At 50.2% G+C, this 23864-nt stretch overlaps 6 protein-coding genes across 6 annotated transcripts; 4 read left to right on the top strand and 2 right to left on the bottom strand.

Annotated features, from left to right (window-relative positions):
- Positions 1-955: 955 nt before the first annotated feature.
- On the top strand, positions 956-3505 carry J7337_000320 (uncharacterized protein; the record flags this gene model as incomplete). Its single annotated transcript, XM_044818077.1, has 5 exons — positions 956-1112; positions 1923-2141; positions 2293-3077; positions 3187-3383; positions 3454-3505. The coding sequence occupies 5 exons, from the start codon at positions 956-958 to the stop codon at positions 3503-3505; spliced, it is 1410 nt and encodes a 469-aa protein (XP_044685779.1).
- A 1002-nt stretch (positions 3506-4507) lies between these two features.
- Positions 4508-6251, top strand: J7337_000319 (uncharacterized protein; the record flags this gene model as incomplete). Its single annotated transcript, XM_044818076.1, has 4 exons — positions 4508-4693; positions 4738-5472; positions 5521-6085; positions 6130-6251. The coding sequence occupies 4 exons, from the start codon at positions 4508-4510 to the stop codon at positions 6249-6251; spliced, it is 1608 nt and encodes a 535-aa protein (XP_044685778.1).
- Positions 6252-6350: 99 nt separating this feature from the next.
- Positions 6351-7211, top strand: J7337_000318 (uncharacterized protein; the record flags this gene model as incomplete). The annotated part of the gene is made up of 3 exons (XM_044818075.1): positions 6351-6696; positions 6748-6923; positions 6993-7211. 3 exons carry the CDS (start codon positions 6351-6353, stop codon positions 7209-7211), a joined length of 741 nt encoding a protein of 246 aa, XP_044685777.1.
- A 496-nt stretch (positions 7212-7707) lies between these two features.
- On the bottom strand, positions 7708-9803 carry J7337_000317 (uncharacterized protein; the record flags this gene model as incomplete). Its single annotated transcript, XM_044818074.1, has 2 exons — positions 7708-9741; positions 9768-9803. The coding sequence occupies 2 exons, from the start codon at positions 9801-9803 to the stop codon at positions 7708-7710; spliced, it is 2070 nt and encodes a 689-aa protein (XP_044685776.1).
- Positions 9804-18143: 8340 nt separating this feature from the next.
- Positions 18144-19205, top strand: AAH1 (adenine deaminase; the record flags this gene model as incomplete). The annotated part of the gene is made up of 1 exon (XM_044818073.1): positions 18144-19205. The coding sequence occupies one exon, from the start codon at positions 18144-18146 to the stop codon at positions 19203-19205; it is 1062 nt and encodes a 353-aa protein (XP_044685775.1).
- A 327-nt stretch (positions 19206-19532) lies between these two features.
- Positions 19533-23076, bottom strand: J7337_000315 (uncharacterized protein; the record flags this gene model as incomplete). The annotated part of the gene is made up of 5 exons (XM_044818072.1): positions 19533-20424; positions 20474-20839; positions 20892-20984; positions 21032-22195; positions 22244-23076. 5 exons carry the CDS (start codon positions 23074-23076, stop codon positions 19533-19535), a joined length of 3348 nt encoding a protein of 1115 aa, XP_044685774.1.
- Positions 23077-23864: the final 788 nt, after the last annotated feature.

Genomic DNA, 23864 nt, shown 5'->3' with positions numbered 1-23864 from the left:
CCTAAACCCCGCTATTAGAGTACCTAGGTCCAGCCCCCCAGAGAGCAAGTTCCCGCTGGTGGCCCTCCACTGCCTGGGTGAGATGATGGAGGGAAGTGCAGTTGACTTTTAGCTCTGGCCTCTTCAGTCTCTAAAATGAGGAGAGATCTCATTCTGTTATTTATAATTCTTGACTAACAGTAACTAGACCCATGTCAAACACGACTCACTTTTAATAATTATTGATCCTCTTTCGCTCTTGACGACGATATTCAACGTAAACTGGCTGATCCAAGGCCCACTTCGCTCGTGAGCTGTGCGCTGCTTCTACTTCTCGGCGCCCCCACAATCCTCAGTCAAGGACTCAAAGTCACTGGGCTGGGTGAGGTGGTCAGCCAAGCAAGGCCAGCCTATTTCGGCCCCAGGTCTAAGCCTAAGCCTAAGCCTACGCCTCCAGTTGGTTCAAACTTCACCGTCCAGGTCCTCGCAAGTCTTTTTGCCTTCTCTTTCGACTTGGACGGCTACAAGACAAGCTTCTGGTGCCCATTGCTTCACCTCTCCTGGGCCAGCCTCGGCTGCTGAGCTATCAATTCATCTCTTGCATCTCGTTGCACTCCCCCGTGCCCTTCAAAACCTCATCCTTTCGACCGTTTCGGCTCACACCACCTGCGCAGCCACTTTCCTCCCGTCCTCCCCTCCCCCTCCACGGGACCAATTCACGCGCGCGCGACTCCTCACAGAGAAAAGCTACCTACCTTACGGATACAGTCGACAAACCTACACCCGCGCACAGGACCTGCAGAAATCGCAATCGCAATCGCAATCGCAACAACTAGCCGCCGACAACGTGCGAATGGATCGTGTCGCTTCGGCTGAGCTGTAGACCCATACAAGTTTGCTGCAGCGAGCCGCAAATGATCTGCGAACCTGACGCCGCCTTGCGTAACCAAGAGATCCAATGGGAGCATAAGACACAATGACCGACCGGAATGCCTCTACCATGGGTAAGGGCGCTGAGCAGGAGCCTGCCAAAGGCGACGATGGCAAGGCTGTGAATCGCGACAAGAGCTCGAATGCCACTGCTTCTGGGAATAACAAGGCCCCTACGAAAAAGAGACGCAAAGTCAATCACGGTACGTTTTCCTAAGTAACGACGCTATCCTCCCTTGCACAGGTTCTAGATGTGGTGTTGCGCATGTGCTCATGGGAGGGTCCGCGCTGGGGTTTTGAGTAAAGGTCATGATGATGGATAGTTGCGATCAAAAGAATCTTGACATGACCAATCAACTAGCCAAGCCATCGACTCGTCAACTCTAATTCCAGGGGCAAGGTTCAGCATGGCGCATGCATCTATCTATCTATCTACCATAACAAGAAGAACATTGGGCTGACATCGCTGCGGCGCTCCATCATAGCTTGTGTATATTGCCGAAGATCTGTAAGTCAACCCCAAGTTCAACGACGCGCGTTCGCATTGGTTCTGTCTGGACCTTGAGCAGCTTTAGGCGTTCTAAGCAGCCAGTTCATTTGTTGAGCTGAAGTATTGTGCGACGGACATGGCGCCCTTGAGACAAATCTCGTCTAGTTTACCCATTACTTTGCATATGTGAGCTTTGAGAGAACTGGAGCTGACAGTCTGTTTTCTACCTGCGTCCAGCATATGACTTGCGATCTTGTAAGTACGATCCTAGGCGGCCCCTGCTTCTCGCCTTGATAACATGCTGGGACACCTGAGCTGCAGCTGCTGTGTTCAGCTATTGAGGGGAGGGGCTGGCTTTCTACACCATCAAAACCAAGTCACTGACGCCATGAATAGGAGAGACCATGTACCAGATGTATTAAGCGGAACATTGGACATCTTTGTCACGATGAACCTCGCGATGCCGATTCCAAGAAGGCAAAGAGTGTTCAGAGCACCCAGAGCATACAGGCGCACTCTGTAGTTGATGAATCGGACGCTCAGTCCGATATGGCTCGTAGCTCGATTTCTAGCACCATGGGCCCACCTCCCCCAGCGTTTGACACGACGAGGCAGCACCGAGGTTCCAAATCTTTTGGGGGAATGCTGGGTCAAGGAAGCCCACTGTCCATTGTGCAACCCGGCCAGGTCTCGGGCCTGCAGGGCAATGCGTTGAACAACGGCAACAGTAATGCGAATCAATGTACGTTTTGTGTCCCTTTGTCCTGCCCTCCACTGAGAGGGGCCTGTCCCTTGTTTCGATTTTTAATCACGAGCGGAGCGGAGCTGGGTGGGCTGAGGTTGGGGCTGCCCAGAAATCTGTTCCTGATCTGAGATCGCTGACACGCCACTAGTTGCGGGCTTCCAAGATGCGTGGATGACAGCTCAGAACCATTTTCATGATATGCACAGCTATCACCCCAACTACATGATTGCCTCAGAAGTCACTCACGAGTTCAATCTTCTCAACGATTTCCTCCATACGAGTCTACTCGATGACGGTAGTGTGCCGCCAGAGGAACAACAGAGCCCGGCATTCAAGCGGTCGAGCCAGAGCCAGTCGGAGATGCTACCCGGGTTTGGAAATAACACCAACACCTCTATGGGAGCCGGTGGTTCAAACACCATGTCAAACATGACAGAGGGATCAATGCTGCCACCCCCTCCGAATGTTGAAGGCAAGAACATTCCACGACCGGGAAGCGTTGTGCCCGCCGACAAGGCTCGCGAATACTATCTACAAGCCGCCGACCCATCAGGCAACGACACGCCAGAGGAGCGAATGGCACGTGTGCTCAGGGCCAAGTACGACGCTGGACTGTTGAAGCCGTTCAATTACATCAACGGTTATTCTCGCTTGGGTGCATATCTCAATTCACACATCACAACAGCGTCACGGGAAAAGATTCTAAGGACCATCGCCCGGTTCAGGCCCGCTTTTCGAGAAAAGGCACATGCTTTGACGGATATGGAACTTGTGTACGTTGAGATGTGGTTTGAGAAACAGCTCATGGACTACGACCGGGTGTTTGCAAGCATGGCAGTGCCCGCGTGCTGCTGGCGAAGAACCGGTGAAATCTTCAGGGGCAACAAGGAGATGGCAGAGTTGATTGGCGTGTCAGTAGCTCAACTGAGAGATGTAAGTCTTGCTTTTCTTGGCCTACACCTCCTCGTGACAGTAGTCTGGTGCAGTCCAAAGCACAGGGGGTTTGGCAAATGAATGGATTGCTAACGTTCGCTTACCCTAGGGCAAAATCGCGTTGCACGAAATCCTCACAGAAGAATCAATGGTGCGATACTGGGAAGAGTTTGGCACGATTGCTTTCGATCCAGCGCATGAGACCCTCTTGACGGCCTGCTCTCTGAAGAATCCAACCCCTGGGTCAACGCATCCAGTTGTGAAATGTTGTTTCTCGTTCATGATCAGAAGAGATGAGCACAAACTGTACGTATTCGTCACTCTGGCTCCATCTGCCTCCATCTGCCTCCCTCGCAATACTGACTAATTCGAATAGGCCAGCTCTGATTGTTGGTAATTTCTTGCCGCATGACCCACCAGCACAATAACCATGGGTGTATTGATATATGTATATGCCGTAGATATATGATGCTTCGTGAGAAGAAGCACAGCATGAGTTGCCACACTTGCAAAAGAGTGCTACAAGGCCTCAAGCAGTAGTAAGAAAAAGAAAATAGTCGAAATTGGGAAAGGCGCTTGGATACAAGGATTTGAAGCGTATGTATTCATTTGCATTACGTTAGACAGGAGATAACCGTTTGAATATTATCTTGCTTTCGAGAAGTCCCTCGGTGATGATTTTCTTTCGGGTTCTTGGGGTTCTTGACCTTTTGGGCCCGGTTTTTGGCTTTGGGCAGTTGGTTGGGCAGTTGGAAGGAGCACTTACATCGCTCCTGCTCTCAGATGTTCCGCAACAGACTCACATGACTCAATTCTAAATGCAGGAGGATCTTATGGGGTTGAGGTATTCCTTGCCTTAACATACCTCACCTATTCTTTCCGTTCATATACATGATAATCACATTATTCTCCAAATACCTACACAGCTACCGATACAACAAGGCGGCTGCTTTCCCCTTTTTCAAACCTGTCATGGCGTCGGCTGAAGTATCTACTATAAACCACACAAAGAAGCTCGAAGAAATCATAGGCAAGGATTGAACAGCGAATAGGCTTGGCAGGTCTTACTGACTCGCGGTATCGGGACAGAATTTGCCACGGATCTCTTTTCCAAATTGCCTACCTCATGTGACTCGAGCTCAACCGATGTCCTCCTTTCCGACCTGAACCATCACATCAATACAGCCAATAGTCTTGCGGAGAACCGCATTGCTCCTCCGATAGAAGTCTCCAAGAATCTAAAGGATATTGGGAGGAAGCTATGGAACGAATGTATCAAAGAAAGGAGAAGGAGGGACAACCTCCTGCAGTCTGCTTCTAGAACTCAACTGCTGGTTCGCACTCGGGTCCTGGCCTTCCTCGCCCATGCTCTCGCACGGGAGCATCGACGTGGTAAGAGGAGGGATAATCTGGAAGAAATAATATACATGATGGGCTTGTCACTCACGTTAGCACGAGTTTGTGTCGAATCATCGGACCTGGATGGAGCGCTTCTGAGTATGGCCAAAGCTGCGGACTACATCGAACGACTAAAGAAGATCGACAACTTGACTGCTGAGGATAGTGCGCAGGTGCAAAAGATTGAGGCTGAGTATTTGACCATGCGATGTGCTTTGGTGAGTTGAAAACAGCATCTCTGACGACTTGCTAACTGGTCAAGTCATGGAAACAGGGCCGTCTCGACGTTGCGGAGCACATGTACGCCAAAGCGGACGACCTCTTACACAACCTCGATCCAACTTCTGCTGAACATTTGGCTGACACGTTTCACGGTATTGGGGGCGACCTCTTGTCGAGAGGCGATAATGAAATGGCTTTGAAGTGGCTCCGGCGTGCACTTGACCTCATAAATGACCAAGCGCTAGAAACGCTTTCAACTGAAGGGCTGGAACTTCGAATATCCATCCACCACGAACTCATACAGGCATTTATCGCCACCGGATCGCAAGATGGACTGCAAGAAGCTGAGAATCTTGTGTCGCATGTTGAATCAGAGATCGGTGACAAGCCAGTGGTACTACATTGGAGACTCGAGATTCTTCAACGATCTCCAAGCGAAGTCTTCAACGCCGATGCATGCGCAAGTATACTACGCCGCATGATACGTTCGCTCGATATGTCGGACGCTGGGCTCGGCTTTCTTCTACATGGTATCAGCGAACTGCGAATGAGAGGTCCACGTTTAGCGATAGGGCTCGTGGATGAGTTATTACTCAGGAAACTTATGCCTTCCCGTAACATGGGCTGGATAGGCAAAGCCATTGTCCGGCGAGTTTGGATGGGCACGATGGAAGCAGATGCGTCTGCGAGCGTAGCAGATCTAACGCAGACACTGAATCAGCTCGTTCAAGAAGCTGGTCAGTGTGATGTTGAGGCCTCAACTGCTGCACTTTCTGTCAGTCTAACTACTTCAACACTGTTTTTTGCACGTAACTGACAATAGAAGCTCATTTGGAAGAAGCTTGATACCAGTTATTCCAAAAAGCAGTACAAAGAATCCCAGCTTTGGTGCCAGGTTGCGCTCCACTCCATCTTTGCGAATAGTGGCGAGGTATGCCAAGGCAAGTTCAGCAGGCGGCTGGTGCTATGCGCTACTTCTTGTAGCGATGCAGAGGCTGCACTTTCTGCATTTCACTCAATGCCTAGAAGTATCCAGGATGAGCCGCTCACCAGGTATCTCATGTTCAGGGTTTCTCTTCTGAACTGGGACCATGACTTGGGTCGTCAATGTGTCGAGTTCCTGGGTAAATTTGCCGAGAAATCTCAGTGTCGAGATATACTATACGCATGTATAAGAGATGCACAGCTCGTCGGCGATAAGCTGATGACCCTGGAAGCTTTGAAGGCGGTTGCCGAAAGCTTTGATGATGAAGGCTCTTTGACAATCAATCTGCCATCGATTCTGAGGTGCACAATCAGGCTTATACACTCGCTTGAGTCGCAAGAGTGTAACGAAGGAGATCCAAGTCCTCAACTTGCAGAAGAAACTTGCCGAATTTTCGAAAGGGGTAAGTTCTCCCTCAAAATGTTGACTGTGTTCTAACACGCACAGCTGGTGAGCACGCCAAATTGGAGCCAAAGGATGAGCAAGGTTGCAAAGTCTTCACAGTATCGGAGCTGCACTGGTTTCGAAAGAACGCATACAACATCGGTGTGACAAAGTGTCATGTCTAGGGGCTGTGGCATCTAATCCGCATTTTCCGTGCGTGTCTCGCATTTGTGGATTGTTACCCATCCGATCTACCTTCGGAGGATGATACTGATCTACGACTTATGTCCGTCCGTTGTCACTTTGTCGTCGCGGCGGCACTTATCTCCCAGGCTCGTACCGGGGACAAGGTAGATGAACAGCTGCAGCAGTACCTTGAAACAAGACGGCACATTTCAGAATTCGACACCCTTTTTGACGCTCATTTCCGAAACAACCCCAAGTCTCAGATATATCCCGACCTCCTGGCCAAGCTGTCAATACTTTTTGTCTTTGACTTTGAGGGTGCCGTGTGCTTGAAGAGTTGGGACGATCTTGGTCAGATTATTAGGAAGGCTCGAATTTGCAAAGATGAGATGATGTACAAGGCAATGGGAGACTGCTTGTTAAGGAGTGAAGCTTCAGGAAACGGTATGTATTGACTGGTTCCTAGCAGCGCACCCGGAAAACTAATTCCAGTAGTCGTATATGGAACCATGCGGCTTATAATCAATGAGATATTCTCACTGGAGCAATTTGATAATCAGCAACTCGCAAAGTACATGCGATGCATGTTCCAAGCTATCCTACCCCTGGACGACAGCCTTGCTTTCCAGGTTGTGGAACAAGCGGTCCAAATAGCACGCGAAGGAAGCCAAGTAAGTGGTTCCCATCACTATAGATTCTTGGTCGCGTTTATTTTTGTGGAGAGCTAACATTTATCACAGATGCAGAAGCCTTTTCCTGCAGAGGACTTGGATTGGATCATCGCAACAACATTTAATCATGCGATTGATATCTTGGCAAGAGGTGACGAGGATCTATGTCAGCAATGGGCTATGAAGGCCCTTGACCTGACCGAGTATATGGATGATAATGGCGATATGCGAGATATGCTGCGTGAGAGAGTTGTCAAGCTGGGATTGAGCAAAGGGGCACCCAGCTAAGTTGCGGCATATACTTGATTCACATCGATGCTCACGCACTTTTTCTCTTCAAAGTTGGTACCGGAATATAAATGAAACGGTCTTGATGGGATATCCAAGCTGAAACTTGTCTCGCACATCTTGTGCTACCACACAAACGGTAAATTCGTGTATCCATTATAACCGTTGCAGAAAGTATACAGCTCTATGGGTCATGTCCCAACAACGCCGGATGCGCCTCTGTGCTATGCAATATCCTATACTCATCTCATGCAGCGCGTGGTATCTTCGTGCAGATTCTCCCCAAGCAGTACTATACTATATTACCTGGAAGCAGCTATACGCAACAAAATATCAGGACGCCATGTCAAAAACAGAATGCACCAAAACCAGGCTGTTTATATGCGCCTCGTTCCTCCAACTTTTGCAGGTGAGCCAGCTTCCAGCACTAGACAAGGAAAACAAGGCTCATAAAATAAACATTAAAAATCGCTTTCATAATTCCCCACCAAACTCTTTATATAATATTGGCGATACTCAACCGCTCTTTGCTGGTAGTTGGGGCGGTTGCGCTTCCACTTGGTGTCCTGCTGCCCCCTGCCACAGGGCTAACCGCTGTGCTTCCCTCGCCCAACTTGGGTATCTCGGACCCGAAACGCGATGCATCCCCTAGCCTTGGGAGTTCCACAGCTGGACCAGGCGCCTCGCTCTTGATGGGCGGAGGTAACGTCCAGGTTGCAGTCGAGGGGGTCGGAGTCGTGGCTGGCACACCATTCAGTCCACGAATGGCCGTCTCGAGTCTTGCCCATCCACCCCAATCTTTGTTGTCGACTTCATCCAATCCTGTACGAGCCTCAGGGCTGAACAACTCGTTTCTGGTGGCCGATGAGGGATGCTGAAACGGCGATGGGGACTGGTGTAAATGGACTTCTCGCTCTAGGCCTGCCCAAAGCCACGAGGCATCATTTGATGCCTGAAGATCGGCGGAAACGTATACAATCAAATCCTCGTCGCGTGAAAGCATCTGTAGAAGAGCTGCTTGATCTATCGATGGCCGTGAAGAACCAAAGTGCGGCGGTGCACTCCTTGCTAGGTAGTTTGTACACTCAACTCTCTTGGCTGCCAAGGCGGATACAAAGAACGACAGGTAACGACCGCATGCGATTGTGATATCCCTTTGTCGATCGATGGAAGCCAGTGCTCTCACAGCCGTCACTGCAGGGTCTATGTAGCCTGTAAGGAGGAGAAATAGGGCACAGCGAAATATGTGCGTGGTCAACAATGTAGTTGCACTGTCGGCCAAGAGGCTTCCGTTCAATCGATGAAGCAGAGATACTGTTTCGAGAGCAATGTGGGTGCAGCTTTCAAGAGAAGCCATCCGAGCCTCGAGGGGGTACACAGGATCGAGATGGTGCCGATGTAGGAGAAGACGAGCGTGGAATAGGTATGCCAACGGAGCAAGAAAGCCAGGTGCAAGGGGTACACTACTCGCAGGGTCGCATGCTGGCGGAAAGGTGTTCAGGCATTTCTTCAGATGGGTATCAAGGGTTGAAAGATGGGCTGATGATATCGACTGGGTTGTCAGTGCTGTAAGAAGCGACGAATACGACCGTACAACATGGATGACGGCGAGCAGAGAGTGAGTCAAAGGTTCCGCTCCCGTAGGTACCAACATGCCTCCTTCGTGGATAAACTGATCGTCAACCCCGGCTGGCAATGACACGTCGCAGTCGTCGTCGTCGATCAAAACGGGTCGGCTAAGCTCAGTAGCCAAGGTCCGGTCAAGTATGTATATCATCCACCAGGTCCTGCGTCGCATCTCTCCTTCAATCACTGGCCACGGCCCTGATTCAACGTGCATGCCGAGATCTTGAGAGACACGGACAGCCCTACCTAACCATCCCCAGGCCGCTGACTTCAAGTTCATCTCGTTCAGGCAGAGAGTTACTAATGTTAGTGCCCGGGCATGTTCCAGAGTAAAGTCGTTAGACCACGGGTCAATCATCTTGTTAGCCATCTCAAGAAATTCGGCAGGTTCGTAAAAGGAGTTTGGCTGGGAGCCTGATGCTGGGCTGAAGAGACTGCCAGTTGCCAGGACTGCGAAGAACATAGAAAGCCAGGCTGGGGGCATTCTGTTGGACGCATTGCTGTTGTAGAGGTCGTTGATAGTAGATCGGAACGATGGCATATGTATGATCGGAAACATGGAGTGGGACGAGTTGCAATAGGCATGCAGCAGTTGGTCTACAACGTGCTTGGGAGGTAACTCTGGTCTCGGGGGGTCGAAGAATATAGGGGCTCGTTCACGATACTGGGCCGGGAGTTTCCAGATACCTCTCGAGAAATCGCGTACACTAGCCCTCGCTCTCGCTAGCTCTGGGACTGGTGTTGGTCTCTTTCGTCGCTTCGGTTCGGATCCAATGGCTGGTAAGCTAAAGCTGTTCTCGTCACCTCCTTCAGCATCGAGGTCCATGGGCCCTTCTCGATCCTGAAGCATACGGCGCAATCCACTGTTCTCCCTTTTCACTCGTTCCATTTGCTTCTCCAAGTCCTGCACCTGTTTGATGGACGACATACGCCGGTTCGTCTCCTTGGTGAATTGACATTTGACATTTCGACTCGAGCACTCCGAGCAACTTGTCGTCTCGGTTGCGTCACATTTCACCTTTCTTTCTCGACAAGCATCACAACTGGGGTCCTTCCTTCGTTGTCGGTATGCTCTCTTCTGTCCCTGGCCACCTGGTCCTGATAAGTGGGCGGATGATGGTCCCGGAGTGCTGGCTACAGATTCATTCGAAGCGAGTGAATCGTGTCCAAGAGAGGATGATGTGGTCATTGGGCCGTACGGTTGAAAGCCCTGAGTGACTGGAGGTAAAGGGGGGATGCCAATAGGTTGGGGCGTTGCCGGAACATTCAAGCGTGGGTTGGTACTCATGGCCCCTGGCGCAAACTGGGACAAAGATTTGGGGGAAGTTGCAGATGAGACTGAAGACGAGTCGTAGGATCTGTTTGAGAGATTGGGCGAGCGGGCATAAACGTTCTGCGGTGTTGACATAGCTGGGTGCCCTCTCGGTGCCCAGCCTCTACTAGGATTTGTCGAGGAAGCCTCAAAGGGTCCCCCAACGGGATGAACGTTAGGGGGGCGTCGGTCAACGAGCATAAAGGTAACTCTGTTGAACAAAAGCTGCAGGTCGTCAAGTACAAAGTGGGCAAACTCCCGTTCCTCGCTTTGCCCGGAAAGAAGAAGCTAGGATATGCCGTTTGTTTGTCAATCAACCCTGCAACGGAGCCTTCAATCTTTGCCGCCTGTGTCCTAGTCCGCAATCAACAGTGTGAATTCGTCTCTGAGAAATGGATATCTTGAGTGTCGCGAAGCTGTGTAACCCGAGACCTTTTTGCTCCGAAGTAGTTATTCGGCTCATCACTTGTTTGACACTAGGAATAGATTGCGGGTTTCCCAAACTACAATGCTTTGGACCAGGAACGGCTAAGCAAAGCTTTAGGCCGTTACCGTTGTACCTGATAGCACTCCTTCTAGACTTAGAATGTCTATTTGGGGCCCAAAGTTCCAGTGGTGGGCGAGAGTATCTGCGGCTCGGAGTACTGGCCGAGTTAGAACGAGTGACTTCAAGAAGAGCGTCGGCTGTGTGTTGAAGTCGCAGCCTTAGAGACCCGGGACAATCTGTTGTTCTGGAAGGGCCTGCGAAGAAGAAAAGAAAAGGCGAGGCCACGAGGCCGGAGCTGACGTCGTTAGGTTTGGTTCACGGCGACTAGGCTGAGAGAAAGAGGAAATGTACCGTATGGAAGAAGAGGCGCCTGCAGGCAGGTATATCGCTGCTCGTCACTAGGTACCTGGGCGGGCACAACAGCTACAGGAGCAGCAGGAGCAGCACCGTGTTAGTGGCGCTGGTCCGTGATCCGGGGCTCTCCGCGCGTTAACGCAGATTCGGAAATATTATCTGGGCCAGGCGATGGTAAATTGGGGGGGAGGGGTGGCCGGACCCTTGACGAGTTGGCTGAGCAGGGCTGCTGAGAGATCAGCCATGGCCGCTAATGTGTTTCGAGCGGAGACGGGCATCCTGGAATATGTTGCTAGTCATAATCCCAGATCCTAGCAGTATATCCATCGATCCAACAAGACAAGTGCTTGTACCAACCCAATACCACCCTCGGATGTCAGAACTCGGGTCCGTAGTGAGATCTTGGACTTGATCATCAACAAAAAGACCCTGTGCGCCAATTGCTCTCAGCTATGCATGACTTGAGGAGGACTATACAGAGTATGCTCTCAAAGCTTGGTTGGTCCAGTAAGCGCACTATAAGTTCAGTAACCAACGACTGAGTGAGCCATTTCCCGTCGCTGTGCTGACCGATATGCCCGTCTGGACAAAGCTTTTCTCGGCGCTGGTGTGCTGAGAAAAGCTTGGTACTTCCGGAAGATGTTATGCACAAACAAGCCGGTCGATATTCGGTCATCGTTGCCTTGTGTTATCCGCGATGCCATGTGCTACCCCCGCGCCTAGATCGGCGTGCCTTGTTGTAGTAAGGTCGGTCAGGTATTCGTAGATGAGGCCCAGAAAATTCGCCGAATCTCAACCTCCAGTCTCAAACACGTTGACTTGATTTAAAAGTACAAAATACCACTATAATAAATCAGATCCATCCCAGATTCCCCGGGCATAACACCTTGCAATAATATGCAGCAGAACCGAAGTTTGTATGTATCAATCAAACCGAGTTACTTACGTGATAGTGACATGTTTGCAGGCGATTGCACACATCAGGGTGTAGTCTCAGAACTGAAACACATCGTCTGTGCGGCCTGGCATGGTTCAGCGGTATCTGGCTACTATCTGACTGCTTGACTAGTGGAGCTATGGAGCTATGGAGCTCAACCAGTACTGGGCTGCGCAAGGCTCACTAACTCCTGATTCATGGTTGTCATGCCAGATATGTGGCGTCAGCAGCCGATAGGCAGTTTGAGGCCAGGGATAGAATGGTGATGTAGACGGGAACTAGAATAATTAGTCGCTCTCGCGTTTGTGTGCAGTCCGAGCATGTCGATTACAATGGCCCTTGGCCCATTCGAGGCCTTGCGCCGAGCTGGTGGACTGGAATCGTTTGCTGGTCGACTTATGTAGAGGGCTGCAAGCTGCCGTTGGGCACACGGCCTGCCGGGCGGGCATGGGTTCGGTCATGATGGTTTCCGAAGGTGCCACCTTGTCCAGGTGTTCGCCAATGGGACGGTTATATCCGCCGCCGTGGGTGGGAGGCGGATGACGAATCCCCAGTCAGGGTCGCAGTGGGGATTCGGGCTAGAGCCGAGTGAACCGCCGGGAAGGGAAGGGTTGGACGGGTGGCTCGCCCGGGCCCTATATGAGAGGGCAGGATCTCGATATCTGGTCAGCGCGAGGAATGAAGGTTAAAATAAACTGTACCATACAAGCATATCAATCAGCTAGGACACCAAGGCACTCGGTAGGGAATGCATGTATGTTAACGTCCAGGGCCATGAAAGGGTTCAAAGATTTCGCACTCCGCGCGGGACTGTACAATCACCAATACATACAGTGCTGCCCGGGCCATGACCCGCCTTGTATGTAACAGAAGGCAGGGGCATACTGTAAGAAAGCACAAGTCGGCGAGCAACCGGCGTTGGAGATTCGAGTGGCTTGCTTTCTATAGACATCCTATCGAGCCCACGTCCATGACCAAGTGAAGTGGGAGAGATGCGGGCCCGCCTCGTATGCTGGTTACATCCATACGCATTCTAAAATTCCAGAAGGGCAGAGGCAGTGCTTCGATGCCAGGATAGAGTTGGGACGAGATGAGTTAGTTGTCCAGCCAAGTCTGATTCGTATGCAAGTCAATCCCTACAATTCAGAAAACCGGCGACATGGACATGGACCATAGACAACTGATTCATATTTTAGTGGCGGCAGGGGCGCTTCGCCTTGGGAATTGTCACGCGCCTCAGACTAAAGCAATTCGTTGCGGCGTCTACCAACGGCCGATTGAAGTGGAAACAGATAGTCCGCCAGCGGAGGCAGCGGGGCCGAAACGTTATTCTCTGCTCAGTGCCTCGTATGGATCGAGTCGTGTTTGGTCATGGCCCCCAACCTCTCTGTGTATCCGTACGCAGTTTGGCATAATAGCAATGGATGCGCTACGAATACTTGGCAAAGCATCGGATCGCGAATTGGGGTGATGAAGACGAGGCCCTCATTCGCTGTTAGGCTTTGGCGTGTGCCCTTGTCAAGATCGAGGGGGCGGGGGGCGTATGGGCTGAGATTCAAGTTGTGGTTTCGGATGCTGACTACCGTAGAAGGGGTACCATATGTACATGCTATCGTTTTGCAGCAGGGACCACGATCTCGGAGACGGTTTTAGTGTGAGCTATGGCACCGTGTTATTGATACAGTACATATTCGGGCACTCGCGTGCACGCGAGAGAGCGAGCGAGCGATGCAGGCTGTAGATGCAGCTGAAGCTGAAGCGGAAGTATCTTTTTTTGAATTCGCAAATAGGAGTTGAGAAGAAGATGAGAATAACGTTGTTGGCGGGGGGGATGCATGCCGCGATACAACTTAGGCGAGCCTCAGGTTTACGCTGTAGACAGGGAAGGTAAAGTTAAGGTTGCCTGTGCTACAGGGGTCTCACCGTGCAGCACCTGCTGTGTTTTCTCTGTTCATACAGTGTCCGATGTGAAGTAGGTGGCAGTTAGCGACTTTCCTTGGGCTTGCTTGGTTAATTCTGGGAGTGAAAGAACGACTCTCGCTCAACCCACTGTCTCTGAGATGGTTCCTTCCATTATTCGATCGGTCGGGAATTTAGTACCTGCCTATAGTAGATAGAGTTAAAGATTAACTCCTGCCTCTAGAGTGGTACATGTCCATGTGAGCAAACCTGCTAATTTAACTTCATGGAATGTTTTAACTGTCTGTATAACTTACCCTATTCCTATGCTCAGATTTCCATGTCAACGAAGAAAACCTCCCCTGCTCCGTATGTTGATTCATCAGTCCCACTACCAGGTCTAACTTTCCCGTTTCCTATCTCTCCTCGTATTCTCCGTCGGCCTTCAATACCCTTTCTTCAAAGGACTCGCCTATTCCCTTCGGTCTGAGCTCCTTCACCCGGCCAAGAACCTTGCGTTTCCAACCACCACCTGAGAAGAGACGGACCTGGCGATCAAACATGCCCGCTGGCCCGGATTTAATAGTCAAGCCTTTGTTTCATCGGCCCGTTCTTCGTTTATGGGCCTTGTCATCCGGGAATGAGTCGCGCTTCTGAGTATCCAAGTCAGTCCCTGACGCAGATAGGGCAACATTCAACTCACTCCGAGTATCACACTGACTCGGCAAGAAACTCAACAATCGAAAGACTGCCTCAGAGTTACTCAATTTTGACAGTCAGTGGTTGAAGATTAGCCCATCGGTGCGTCTTTCCATCCTCTTGGATGACGGTAAGAACCGTGCTACCAATTGGCACCAGGGGTTTGTGAGTGATTGGTTAAATTTGTGAGTGATGGAATGTGGCAGCTCGAATCACCGCCACCGGCTGCTGCATACATCCGCTTGTTGATCATTATTCTTCCTGCCAGCTGTTGAAGTCTTCAACACTTTGACTGACTCAAAGACATCAAAAGGCAGCTGATGGCGCATAATTGATCAACATATCGCAATTAGATATGTATTCTTGAGGTACATTCTGTCACTCTTTAGCGGTTCATCCTTCCTATTTAAGACGATCCGCTCAAGCCACAGAAAACGTTAACATGTCAGGTTGACCAGGATGACCAATCATATAAGACGGATCTGTTGCACCTCACTTTTCAATTGGTTTCGTTGGGACTAATCAAGACCCATATCTCACTAGTATATACCGCCATGGGTTTGTACATATAGGCTTCATATCTCTCCAGCAACCTGGTTTTCGGACCAAGCATACGGTAATCGCCTGGTTGGATACGCGAATTCGGTCTTCAGAACCACGTCAATCCACGTGTTTTTTTTTTTTTACCGTGGCGGATCGTGGAGAAAGATTATGACAGTTGGATAAGCACCAAGGTCAAGCCTTTTCCTCCCTCAGCTCCGTTGGATACTTCCTCACTGATAAGTATGCAGGCAGCTGTGTGGCACAACAGTCGCAATTTCAAGCACCGGTAAATCATAGAGCCGCCACAAGCTGAGATTAGCACAAGGCTTTGAGCATTTGACATGAATCATTTAAGAAGATGGCATTCCGCATTCTTTACCTTGTTTTGAACAAATCTCCGTACAATCTCCTCTAGCCACTCGACTAGCTATCTGATCCATTTGCCTGGTCAAAGTGCCGGCAAAGCTTGGTCCAATTAGCATGTGGCTCCTAGCTCCTCCGCCCGATGTTTGGTTGCTAATCGGTTCTTGAGACATTCTAACCGTCGTTGACTGGGATGTTCTGCCCCTTCTCTCCACTCGCTCCGAATAGACCAAGCACGCTTATTCTCAATTCAACATCCTCGTCCCTCATGACTCCTGGAGCTTACGTACCCTGTTCCACATGGCCTAGTTCTAGGACCAGCCTGCCAGCTCCATCGTGATGGATTAGAGCTCCATCGGTTGAGTTATGACAAGGACAAATGAACGTCTCGGACAAGCAGATCTATAGCTTTGTACACGGCCCGAAACGCCCGTCTTCGTCTCCTGGACCGAGTTGAAGTTATTTTGAGACTTGCGACTGGTCCCCCAACTGTGTTCTCAATCGACGAAGCGTCTGTCAGGCAGGCAATAATAATGTACACTAGTATAGCTAGTTAACGGGACACCTGCGTTCCGATGCCATCTACCAGTTATATAAGCTACCGAACGGAATGGCGCCACTGACATTGCAACTAGTCCTCAAGCAGGTTTATGGTATCAGACAGCTTTGGCCGATTTCTTGTCACATCTATTGCTTTCGAAGAGCAAGTTATCAATTCTAACTCTTAGTAATATCAAATACACGACTCTATGACAGATAATGTATCCAAGAGGTGTTCGAGATTGTGTGGATTCTATTGGAGGGAAATCACACGGAGACTTATATCCTCTTCAGATCAGAAACACGACTGGGCCGTCCATTCTCGACAGCAAAGGCCGAGTTGGATGACATTCCGGACCTGCCTGTCGGGAGAGACTCATCAATAGCACACACATTGGGGTCCCTACATCTCATCATGGCTGCACAGATCCAACCAACCCCCCCCCCCCCCCCCCCCCCCCGCAATGTCTGAAACTGAGCCATGTACTCCGTACAGAGCAGTAGTGTCCCTGAGAAGTCGGGTAACCGGACTTTTCCACCTCTGTTGCTAGGAATCCATCTTTCCGAGAAACCGAAAATCCAATGTGAAGTGTTCTATCAACCACAATGCCCTATTGCCTGCTGGGAAGGGAGAGAAGCTAATTGCTGTCGATAGCGCATGTCACCCTACAGATGTTGTGAATCCTCACGCACATCCGATTGCGATCATGGGAACTGTTCCGATTCGCACCGTTACACTATTTGACGGATAAGATGCTACATGTCCTGACGAGGGTAGCAACCCAGCTGAAAGCTGAGGCGAGTCAAGATCAGAGGACCATCCTCCCTTCTCGGCGTGCACGCATACGGCTCCTACAGTAGGGAACGATAAGCCGGCAATTCTAGCCAGTAAGTTGCTGTTAATCGATTCTCCTGACACCCACATCCTTTGAGCCCATGCTCGGGAGAACACAAAACGCCTTGGCATTGAGACTGAAGAATACTACATCATCATCGCTAATACCAAGCTGGCACAGAAGCCCGCGCAGATTTTGGCGATGCCTAAAACGGAACTCAGAGCGAGGCAGGAAAAACTTGGAGTAATCAATATGAACGAATTGTCTCTCAAAGTTTGCTTGGCATTTGAGAGTGCTGAGATGTGGATTTGGGGCCGCAAGCCATCGATATCCCATCGGACCATCCCAGCCTGTCTGTTGCTGAGGTTGTAGTGTACTGTGTTCTGAGGAGAACTGGACAAGGTTCATTTGCTTTTGGCGCGGGTGTCGGAACGGGAGTGCGTCCCTATTCCTGGAAATGGATGGTTCAGGGGTGGCACGATAAGCCGCTGTTGATGTCAAGTGACGGTCAAGACTCAAGACACTCATTTAAGAGACTGGCTGGCATCTGAGGAGGAAATGAGAAGAAGCCTCTCAAGGGTGGAGAGACTTGTGTAGTCTCAGGCCGTGGAGTTCTTTGTGCATGTGCCATGGCCTAACCTGACAAACGACTAATGTTAGGTTAGGTACTATAGGCACAAGACGTACAGAGTAGTTACAGTACATAGGATGCTAATTGACCACTAGGCCGGGACTAGTACCCGAGGTCAGCACTTGATGTGATGATCAGTGGGCTTTGAAAGGAATTTCAATTGACAATGGCAAGAGACTCCGGCACTCATTTCAGCCCACGGATCCCAGGGCGACGTATGCGACTATGACAAGTCGCTTACCAAGCTTGCCAAGCAAGATACCTGTCTCAACACGTCCAGATCAACCAAGATACTATAACGACCACTTCAGCGACGCGATACCACCTACCCTACTACGTCTACATACACAGAATCCGCACATACAGTTAATATATCTATCTATCTACCTTATGCTTGATATACTTTCCGAGATCACAATGAATGAAACCACAAACAATGAATGACTTTAACGGGGCCGGGAGCTCCCGCAATTCTACGTGCTTTTATTGGACGAGATGCTCATCAATCTGGGCCTGGGCCTATCGAGTTCCATTGTCAAAACTTGATCAATCGGTGCGAATAATTCGAATTCTCCACAGTCTGATTGCCTCTATCTCTTTGCTGAAGGTGAAGAGAGAAAAAAAAAAAAAAAACTGCAGTGATAATCCCAAACAAGATCTCAACGAGACGAAATAAACTTGATCGTCCAAGATCAATCATTCAATATGTGCAAATCTCAGTTCCACAGCTTCCTCAAGGCCTTGCCAAAGGTTGAGCAGCATCTCCATATTGAGGGAACTCTTGAGCCTGAACTTCTCTTCTCCCTCGCCGAGAAGAACGGGATCAAATTGCCAGAGGATCCTGTCTACGAGTCGGCTGACAAGTTGCGAGAGCGATATGGGAGATTCACATCCCTCGATGATTTCCTGCACTACTACTACCTCGGGATGAGCGTGCTTATCACCGAAAACGACTTTGAGACTCTTGCGTACCAGTATTTCCAGCGCGCGGCGAGCGAAAACGTCCGGCATGCTGAGATCTTCTTCGATCCTCAGGCGCACATCGCTCGAGGTGTCAGCTACGACACTGTCGTCGCAGGACTTACAGCTGCCAAGCGTCGTGCTCAGAAGGAGTTGGGGATTACTGTCGAGCTGATTGTCTGTATCCTTCGCCATCTGCCTGTTCCCGAGTCTCATGCTCTGGTCGATACTCTTCTTGACCGTGGCCACTTCAACGATGGTACCCTGACAGGCTTCGGCATGGTCTCGAGCGAGAAGGCGTTCCCTCCTGAGCTCTTCACAGAGGTCTATGCCCGTGTTGCAAAGACTGGCACTCATCTCACCACTCACGCTGGTGAGGAAGCACCACCTTCTTTCATCACTGCCTCACTCGAGCACCTGAAAGTCTCGCGCATCGACCACGGTCTCGCAGCTGCTCAGGACCCAGAACTCCTCAAGAGACTGGCCGCCAACCGCACCCTCTTGACTTTCTGCCCCTGGTCTAACGTAGCTCTCTGCAACCTGCCTGAACTCGCCGACGCCCCTGTGCGCAAGTTCCTCGATGCTGGTGTCCTCTTCAGCGTCAACAGCGACGATCCTGCTTACTTTGGCGCCTACGTCCAGGAAGTCTACTGCCGTGTCCAGGATACCTTCAGCCTCTCCGTCAAGGACTGGGCATGGATCGTCCGCGGTGCTGTTGAGGAAAGCTGGTGCTCTGATGAGCGCAAGCAGAAGATTCTCAGAGAGCTGGAGCAAGTGTTGGAGGAGTATAAGGATTTGAAGGCGTGAGCTGTGATTCAAAAGTCAAGAAGGCGTTGGGGATAGGGGAAGGGATACGGCGGAGATAGCCTGATGTGTAGGTAGTTAGGACGGTTAGGTGGAAATGCAACTCGCTGTATTTCTGACGAACAAGATATTTATCATCTAAAAATACGCTGCAGTTCCTGAACCGCTGTTTGCCGTCTCATGTAAACTATCCCCTTTAACCAGGCCATTCATTCTCCATGCTCACCATGAGCGAAGTGAAGTACACATGCGCCGTCTCCCATCTTCGACAGACAACTGAACAAGTCTAATCAGATAATTTCCCCTTTCAAACCATTCTCTCGCATGATCTTAACCTTCTGTGGTATCCATGGCATCGCTCTTCAACTTGTCCTTGGCAGCTTGCACCCGCTCCTCTCGCCACTGCTCAATCCTCTCCTTTAGTTCCGTCTGTGGAATTGCATCATCGATGGTCATGGCTTGTCTTGTGAAAGGATCCTTAGGATCGCTTAGGAGATGCTGGACAATGGTTGATCGGTCAACAATATGCTTGCTGGGTAGCAAAACAGGATCCTTCATGAGATCACCCATGATGGGGTCCTCAAACTCGGCAGGGATGTCGCCCAGGTCGAGTTCCGCTTGGTCGAGGAGCGTCTTGGCGTCGACAAACTTCACCCTGAGCTTGTCCCAGCGAGCGACATCGGCAGGATCCTTCTGGTGCTTGGAAATGAGAATGCGTGAAACGCGCTCCAGCACTTCGGGCTTATAGGAACGACCATCTGCAGCAACGGCGTCGATGAAGACTGGTGAGTTGCCGAGATTGAGATAGATGTCGACAATGTCTGAGATGATCTGGATAGGGCGGAAGTGGTACTTGTCTCTGTTAGAAACGCTGAGCTCCGCAGCCGCCTTCTTTCCAGCTAACGTCTCCAGGTTGTAGTTGAGCATGCTTGCCAGACGAGACACAATCTCGGGCATGGTGAAGGCCTCACTCATAGCCTCTGTGAAGAGCTTCATCATCTCAAGCGTCTCGTTGGCCAACTGCATGAAAGACGTGGCCTGGTTAGCCAGCTGTTGCATCTCCTCCTCCTTCTTCTGGCGATCCTCTTGTGGTATTGACGGATCTTCAAGTTCCTTCTCGATAGCACGGATCTTGGGAAACTTGGTTAAAGCTTCGTCCAAGACATAAGTAGCATCGTTCAACAACATGTTGACAAACTGAACAAAGAACTGCTTGTTGACGCTGCAATGATGTTAGTGCCATCTCAACTAATGTCTTGGGGGTTACTCACCGACTCTCTCGTGTCAATTGTCGCTTGTAGTGGTCGTTGACCCAAACACATTTGATCACTTGGAAGATCTCATATCGGATGTTGAACTTGTCATAGAAAGCAGAATCCGCGCCTGTTGACTCGCACTCGATGTAAAACTTCATCAATCCCTTAAGAAGGTGATCGTTGGCAAATTGGCTGCCAACAAGCTGGTCACCTAGAACACCGCGCTTTAGGTGCATCAATGGCCAAGTCGCCGAGAAGAGTAGTGAAACCAATGATGACTTCAGGTACGGGTTCTTGATGTACTCAGTTGAGCGGAGGAATGTTACGCAAAGCGCAATCATTTCATCGCCAACAGCGCTGGGGAGAATCTTAGGTAGCCACCTGTTAACTTGTTAGTTGAGGCCTCTGTCAAATATCATCATGGTAGACGGACCTAAATATGAACTTGAAATTGTCCACGATATTCTGTAGCGTGTACTCTGGAAGACATGAGAATACATCTGACTTCTCTGCAGGAAGAGGGAGTCTACAGTTGTCAGTATCATCATCCATATTGCGCGCCAGGGCACATACTGTATCTCCTTCGACTCTTGACCAGGCTTGTACTCTGATCGAGTCACCAAGCGAAGCAACCACACAGCCACAATGCGCATGAAACGCAATGAAGTGCTCTGCATCCGTTCATCAAGCAGGACACCTTCAATGGAAAGCTTGACAGCAATGCTCTTTTCGAGAGCGTCGACATGTCTTTGAACAGCCTTGTCATATTGTTGAAGTTGGGCAGGATTGTTCACAAACTTGATACGATCTGCCTCCATGATCTTGACTCGTTTCTCCAAATACTTTATATCCCTATCCAAATTCTTCAGCTGGGAGTTGCAGGCCTCACTTCCATAATGATGCGCTGCCAGGGTCAAGAAGAAAGCCTCCGAGATGAAGTTGGTATCGCCTGGTATCTTGTCCGCATAGAATGATTTCGCATATGCATCGTCTGCGTTCAGCTTTGTCTCATCGCTGATATCTATCCGTGGTTGCTTCCGGAAGTAGTTGTCATCAATCTTGTTTACTTTGCTGAAATCCATATCCATGAAGGGTTCGCAAAATCGGTCTAGAATCGTGGTCACGTTAATCATAAAGCCGTTGGAAGCAACCTCTCTAGGGTCAACTTGTAGTGCTCTCCTCTTGTGATTTGAGTTCATGATGTAAGCGAACCAGTCCAGAGTTCGAGATCTGGTCTCCTGGCCTGCGCGGATAAAGGCGTTTGTGATGGCGAAAAGATCATCTTGGTGTGTCCTCAGCACCATTCGCAAAGCGTCTTGTGAGTTTGCGATTCTGCCCTTGTCAAGACCACGAGCCCCAGGGAAATAGCTCTTGATGACTTCATTCTGGAGCGGTGAGATGCGGAAGAACGGACCCAGAAGGGTGTGCTTTTCGATTCCAGCAGCTGACTGAGCCATGATGAAGGTGGGGTGCTTGGCGAGGTTCACGATTAGAGGAGGGAATCTGGTGTAAGTCAACATGGCCTGGATATACGGCTTGTAATCCTGGTCCATAGAAATTGTACCCAGCTTGTTGCTGATCTGAACCATGGCATCGTTGAACAGAGCAGGGAAAGCCTCGTCATCATCGAATCGCTTGATAGCTTCCTGTATAAAGTTGAAGCAAAGGCCGTTCTCGTCCTGTATGCCCTTCAACAGGTATGGCATGAGTGTATCATGCTTAGGGTTCGGCGATCGGCTACATGAGGCGTCAGGATTATGTCTCCGACGCGGTGGAATTGCTTACCCATAGAGATCCGGCATGGTCAGGGCAAACAAGCAGCCGCTCATACACAAACGCTTTGCCTCTTCATGCACCTCGAACTTGGGTCCCTCTGTTCCCTTGAACTGCAGCGACGCTTTCACAGCACGCTTCCAGCATGGCAAGAAGTAGTTCATGAGAGGCTTATCATGGGGATAGCTGCTGGCCGCCTCCATAAGAGCTTGATCTAGCGTGTTGACGGACAGCTTCAGAGGCTCTCCGGACTCGTTCAGTTCTTCATTCAGGTTCGGGAGGAACGTCAGCCGTTGACCACTGGTGTTGACCATGTTATGCGGATCAACAGTGATGCGGAAGATCTGTGACAATGTTCGGTCGGCATAGGATTCGTCGGACTCGGGTTGAGAGGTGGATGGCTTGGGGGAGGGTCGATCCGCTGGAGCGACGTCAATCTCAGATGCCAGTCTTTTACGATTCACAGAGGAAGTACCTGTTGAACTCGACGGCTCCGCCTTGACCCCTAGCTTGTCGAAGGGGTTCGGGCTGGAAGAAGCCGGCGGAGCGGCGGGAGTGACGTTGATTTTGGGCCGTGATTCAGCGTATGCGGGCTGCGGCTGCGGCTTCGGCGTTGACGTGCGCGAGGGGTTCGACGATTCGGAATCGGGAGCCTTGTTCTCGTCTGACTTGGCAGACACAGGCGTTGATGTCCCTAGCTTGGCGAGACGTCTCGCGCGAATCTGGATATCATAGCTTAGCATAAAGTCCCCATCATGAGCTCTGTTGGCGCAGCTTGCCTGTTCCATCTTCTCCTTGTCCGGGGCATCGCCTCCAGCCCATGAGGGTTGCTCGTTGGGGTCCATGATGGCGATAACGAGTGGAAGTGCAGATGAGAAAGGTGGGGGAAGTGAAATAAGACGAGAATTATGTTGAAAGAAGGGGTTCAGATGGGATGGCGAGGCTGAAGTGAGATGGACGAGATCTATGAGGTGTGGACCCAAGCCTCACAAAGACGTAGTACAGTTGATAATGATGAGCTTGGGGACCTGAGGGTGGGGGAATTCCAGGCAGAGCTGGGCCTAGGGACTGAGAGGTTCGAGGTGGGGCGGTGAGGCTTTAGTGGCTGCTTCTGAGCTGTGGCGCTGAAACTTTGGTTGCCTACTCGTGTAGAATGACCTGGAAGAAACAGTCATCGAGGTATTGGTAATGATATTAATGATTGATGTTAGATATCAGTTGAACAGAGAATCTACGATTGAAGCCGTAAGATTTATGTTGGCCTGCCAAATCATGTCCCAAACTCCGCAGCACTCTTCCAAACTCCGCAATATAAATAAAGTGGCTCACGGTTTCCGAGCACTGATGGCCATGTCTAAGCTGAGGTGATATAGACTCGAGGATGCAGCATCTCCATTTCCTGTATCATGATTAAGATCTAGGATTGGATCTGATATTTCATAGGAGGAGTTTCAAGACCAATCATGACGTGCTATTCTTGAGTTCTTAAATGATGAACTTTTGAAAGTCTGCGTGAAAATTGCATCTTACTTTGTTAAACACTTTCATCCCTTATGACCAGGCTACCTTTTTCGTAAAGTCAGAGCCAAAGCTTTTTTACGAATGACGATATATGTGAAAAAGAATGAAGTTC

This window comes from Fusarium musae, chromosome 1, assembly GCF_019915245.1.
Source record: "Fusarium musae strain F31 chromosome 1, whole genome shotgun sequence".
Classification (NCBI taxonomy): Eukaryota; Fungi; Ascomycota; class Sordariomycetes; order Hypocreales; family Nectriaceae; genus Fusarium; species Fusarium musae.
This window is presented reverse-complemented; position numbering and strand designations above follow the sequence as displayed.